Source organism: Sinocyclocheilus anshuiensis, unplaced genomic scaffold, assembly GCF_001515605.1.
Source record: "Sinocyclocheilus anshuiensis isolate Anshui unplaced genomic scaffold, SAMN03320099.WGS_v1.1 scaffold2504, whole genome shotgun sequence".
In the NCBI taxonomy this organism is placed as follows: Eukaryota; Metazoa; Chordata; class Actinopteri; order Cypriniformes; family Cyprinidae; genus Sinocyclocheilus; species Sinocyclocheilus anshuiensis.
Genome location: NW_015536617.1, coordinates 71,932 through 76,724, shown reverse-complemented (window position 1 = coordinate 76,724; position 4,793 = coordinate 71,932). Strand labels below are relative to the sequence as shown.

Here is a 4,793-nt window from a genome sequence, read left to right as displayed (position 1 = left end):
TATATATATATATATATATATGTATATGTATATATAACCAAAAATGTTAGGCTAACATTCTTCAAAATGTCTTCTTTCTTGAGCAATCCATTGCGTCATCTTGTTCATGATCAGATGTAGGCCTACCTCTGATGCCATTATTTGCATATATTTCTAATTTGAAGAAGGCGCAATGCAGTATGTCTGCACACATGGTTCCAATTCATGTTTAAAGCAATAGAGTAGATGAATTATGTGCATCTAAAAAAACCCTCAAATTTTGATGTTGGCTCAACTTTGATTTTAGGATGAATTAAACGGCCTAAAACATATTTTATCAGTAGAAGTTCTTTATCAAAATTAGAACCTACCCTGAAAGTAATGACAAGGCCACATAAGGGTCAGGATGGCACTGGCCCACCAAGATGACTGGTCCACCCCATCAGTGCTGCCAGAATGTAGGCAACTAGCGATGTGGAGATAAAGCAAAGCTGCAAAAGTACCATTTGTTGTGTATATATAATTTTACAAGTGTATTTCTACAAATACATACAACTTACTTTTATTTTGTGACTGTATCCACTTGGATCTAGAGAGTCTTGACTGCTATTATGCAGCATGTGGCACCGTTGCTGATCCGTGCAGATAAATTGTCCACATTGTTCGGATTTGTCTCTCTTTCAGAGTGACAGTTTCTTCTACAATAACAATGTATTCTTGAGAATTGGTGCATAGTTTCTGCAAGATTCAGTGTGTGGCATACAATACAACGAAATCACTGTGACACTCCCAACAACATATATAGCTTGGAGAATAGCTCAGCTGTTTTAGTAACAAGGTACTGTTTCCAACAACTAGTGCTGTAGCAAAGACTGCTGTTTTAATGTCAAGTTTGTGATGTTCCTGTGGATCAGTGGTAGAGCATTGTGTTAGCAGTGCAAAAGGTTGTGGGTTTGATTCCCAGGGAGCACATACTGGTAAAAAACGTATAGCCTGAATGCACTGTAAGCCACTTAGGATAAAAGTGTCTGCTGAATGCATAAAATTATAATTATTACATTTGTGTTATCTTACTGCAGATCGAGTGGAGGTAAACAACCACACTGTCAGCTCAAGTTCAATTCATTCTAGTGAATCAGTTCGGTATTTCAGTTCAGTCTCTCTCTCATATGTTTGGAAAGTTTGAATCATCCTAGTGAATCGGTTATTCCCAAAAGTCAGTATAAATTAATCTTTAAGTTTTATGTTGTCATCCTAATTTGGATTGTTCATTCAAAAACCCACATTGGATATGTTTACATGCACAACTTTTGTTTCAGTCAGACTGAATTCATTCCGATTGATGAATCTGAATGTAGTGTTTACATGAATAATAAAAAAAGTGATCAGGTTGATGTGCGCATTTATATGTCACAAGCTTCAAATCGGAATTGATTTTTTTGACATTTGAGAAAATCATTGCACATGCACAGTTCTTTCAGTTTCAGTTTTCAATCCGATCAAATGTTTACATGCACTCTCAATCATATTAGAAAAGGAATAAACCACACATTTCATTCAGATCGAGCTCAATCAGATCGATTAAGGTGTTTTCATGAAGGCTTTTCAGTCCGATTAAGCCGTCAACCCAATTAACGAATCATTTGGTTGCATGTAAACATAGCCATTGATCTCTAAACACAAACCATAAGACTAAAACAAGAGAGCATGGCAAGGAAAAGAATACCAAAGAATAAGAGCATGATACTAATGATTCTTTCACAAGTAACTACAAATTAGCCCATTGAGGTGATAGAATCATGAGACTATCTTTATGATATGAATGTGATTTTATGATAGCTTTGATTCCAGGGTTTTATTTTCTTTTTGCATGTATTGCAGGGTGCTGATAGCAGGCAGAAGCAGAGGGAAGCGACGGGCCTGGTGGAGAGGAGGCAGTTCTGTAGCTGGCCGTGTAAATGTGGTGTGCGGCCGCCGTGTGCCCCTGGAGTCAGCTCCATCTTGGATGGCTGCGGGTGCTGTAAAACATGTGCACGGCAGATTGGGGAATCGTGCAATGAGAGGGACGTCTGTGACCCTCACAAAAGCATGTACTGTGACTTTTCCAAAGACCAGCCGCGTTATGAAGTTGGCGTCTGTGCTTGTGAGTGAGCGTTTTATGAAAAACCATGTGTAGTAGTTACAATCAACATCACAACATCTTTAAAATAAGAACATTTACTTGAGAAGCTAAACTGTTTTTAGAGAATACAGTGCTGTAATAAGAATCCACACACATGATATAAGGAAAAAAATATTGTGACCACAAATGAAGAATCCATTTCTACAATGTTTATTTTGTGGCCACATTATAATCATTTGTTCCCTTGTTTTAGGTAAATTGTGGCCACATTGTACTACTTAATTCCCTCTTTTTAATTTAGTTAGGAGGAAAGTTTTTTTTGACCTTATGACCACAAGTGGATAGCTTGAATTAAGTTTTATTTTTTTGTACTCCATAGTCAATCCTGCATATTTTTGCAGACATGATGGGGGTTGGTTGTGACCTGAATGGGGCTCACTATGATAACGGACAGGCCTTCCAGCCCAGCCCACTCTACAAGTGCACTTGCATTGCTGGAGCCATCGGCTGCACTCCTGCCTTCATCCAAAAGCCAACTGGAATGTTGAGTCCCGCAGCTCTCCAGGGCAGCTTGCCAGCAGGACTCAAGAGTAATCAAAGCCCCAAACACCAGCAGGACACCACCTACAGGACCATGTCAGGTGAGTGTGGTGAGACATTAAAACCAAAAACAGCATTCAAAACACGTCATGTTATTTGAATATTCTGAGAAAATAATTCTATCCATCAGGATTTGATTAGATTGAAACATGTAAGTATGGAATTTTATTGATTAATACTATTTTTCACCAGCCACACAGGTTTACTTACATCAGCAGAAAACAAAAATAATTTCAGAGGTGAAGAGGGTCATTACATTTGATGAAAATTTAAGAAAAGAAAACAACAATACTGAGTCTATTAAGAAAGTAAATACTGTAGGTTCCATTTTGATTTCATGTTGACTAAAATGGAATGTTCCATGTCAATCCAATTAAAGTTGGATAGCATTTGTCGCATAATGTCTGTTATAATAGAAAAATATGGAGTGTCTATTTACACTTTTTACACAAGTGCAAATAGCCCACTTTGATGGCTAAGGCTATTTACTCTAACTCCACCCACCAATGTCTAGTTGAGCCAGACGAAATTACAAAAGAAACATCTCAGTTACGTATGTAACCTTGGTTCCCTGAATAGGTAACAATGTGTCGACAGCTGATGCTATGAGAACACCTCCTGTAGTGGCTGTCTTAAGCCTATACAGAAACACACCAATTTATTATCTGCTGACGCTGATGCCGCCCTCCCTGAGGCACCACAGTTGTATCCATTCACTTTATAAATGTGCAAGGTGCAATTCTAAGCCAAGGAAGTACTCAAAATTGGTATGCTTTGCCTCCAGAAGTGAACCTGAGAAACTTCCTGTCTCTGAATGATCTGAATGTGGAAATGAGAATCCTTCAGATCTATGTTCTATCATCTACATGTTCTTCAGTGTCAATATACGTGTACTTAACAATCCTGCAGTGTGGTTCAGTTGATGCAAGTCTAAAATGAGATGCAGACCTCCATTCTTCTTCAGCACTAGAAAGTTCCAGTGGTAAAAGCCAGACTCCCTCCTACAATGAGGCACTTCCTTTATGGCTCCTTTCTCCAAAGGGGAGAGTATCTCGTCTCAAAACCAGGCTTTCCCTCATCCTGCAGCTCAGGATTAACCATGTCCTTAAGGAAATCTGCTTGTTAGGCCTGCAGAACTGCCATGGTATGCAGCACCACACCAGCCTGACTGGCAGCCAAATAAGATTTACCAATCAGCACTGAAGTTGTTCTGCATGACTTGTATGTGAAGCCTCTCCACAGCACGATAAACAGCTCGGTATAAGCTGACAAATGCAGCGCCTCCTGACTGCAGGGAGCAGCTAAACCACTGCTGAACTCCTCAGAGTCCCGACAGCAGTGGTCAAAAGAATGTCATCCAGAGACCACATCCCATGCTTCCGGGCTGGGACATAATAATATCATAATTATGAGCAAATTCAACCGGTGAAATAGGGTTAACATGCTCCAGTGAGAGAGAGAAAAAGACCCACAGAGCTTTACCTCGAGTGATGGGGTGTAGTCAGTCCCCTCCTTTCCTTGAAAAGAAGGTGAGCAGAGAACTAAGTATTTTTAAATACTTCTAAAGTACTTTTAAAAAATCCACAGTGCACACAGCTAGCAGAGTCATTAAGTGCAGCACAAGTTTGATGAATGCCCAAACACTTGACACACTTACCGTGCATGTCCTCATTCATAATAAAACGAAGACAGCACGGAACACACTTCTGAAATAACATTGTGTTCCCCACAAGGAGTATTATCCACTCAAAGAGGTTGCTGAACATGAAATCCAATCCTGATGCACAAAGACATAAGCTTCCTGAAGAGAAGAAATCTGAGGAATGATGATGACCCTTTTGAGGTGCTGGTGCAGCTCATAATGTTACCCAAGCTCAAAACCAGGGTTCCTATCGTGGACCATAGAGGACACCTTTAGTGATCAGCAGGTTCAATTTGGTTAGTGTTAGGGCTAGGTATAGGGGTGCAGTTGGTACAAAGAGCCAAGGAGTAAAGTGATATGCCATTAGATCTCAAGTTCAAGTTCAAGTTCAAGTCTGCTTTATTGTCAATTCTTCCACATGTACAGCACATACACACAGAGAATTGAAAT

At 39.7% G+C, this 4,793-nt stretch overlaps 2 protein-coding genes across 2 annotated transcripts in view; both read left to right on the top strand.

Moving 5' to 3' along the window:
• Window positions 1-2,507: 2,507 nt before the first annotated feature.
• LOC107703896 (WNT1-inducible-signaling pathway protein 3-like) lies at window positions 2,508-2,963 on the top strand. Its single transcript, XM_016506702.1, has 2 exons — window positions 2,508-2,751; window positions 2,902-2,963. Exons 1-2 carry the CDS (start codon window positions 2,508-2,510, stop codon window positions 2,961-2,963), a joined length of 306 nt encoding a protein of 101 aa, XP_016362188.1.
• Window positions 2,964-4,524: 1,561 nt separating this feature from the next.
• The window catches only part of LOC107703906 (WNT1-inducible-signaling pathway protein 3-like), a 21,834-nt gene continuing 21,565 nt past the window's right edge, over window positions 4,525-4,793 (top strand). Inside the window, exon 1 of the mRNA XM_016506709.1 lies at window positions 4,525-4,552. Coding sequence (XP_016362195.1) covers window positions 4,525-4,552 — 28 coding nt within the window. The remainder of the gene's footprint in view (window positions 4,553-4,793) is intronic.

Bases quoted from the DNA above. Each gene is read 5' to 3' on its own strand.
- LOC107703896 (XM_016506702.1), top strand. From the start codon at position 2,508: ATGGGGGTTGGTTGTGACCTGAATGGGGCTCACTATGATAACGGACAG. The intron at 2,752-2,901 runs GTGAGACATTAA...CCAGCCACACAG, and splicing joins GACCATGTCAGGTGAGTGTG to GTTTACTTACATCAGCAGAA.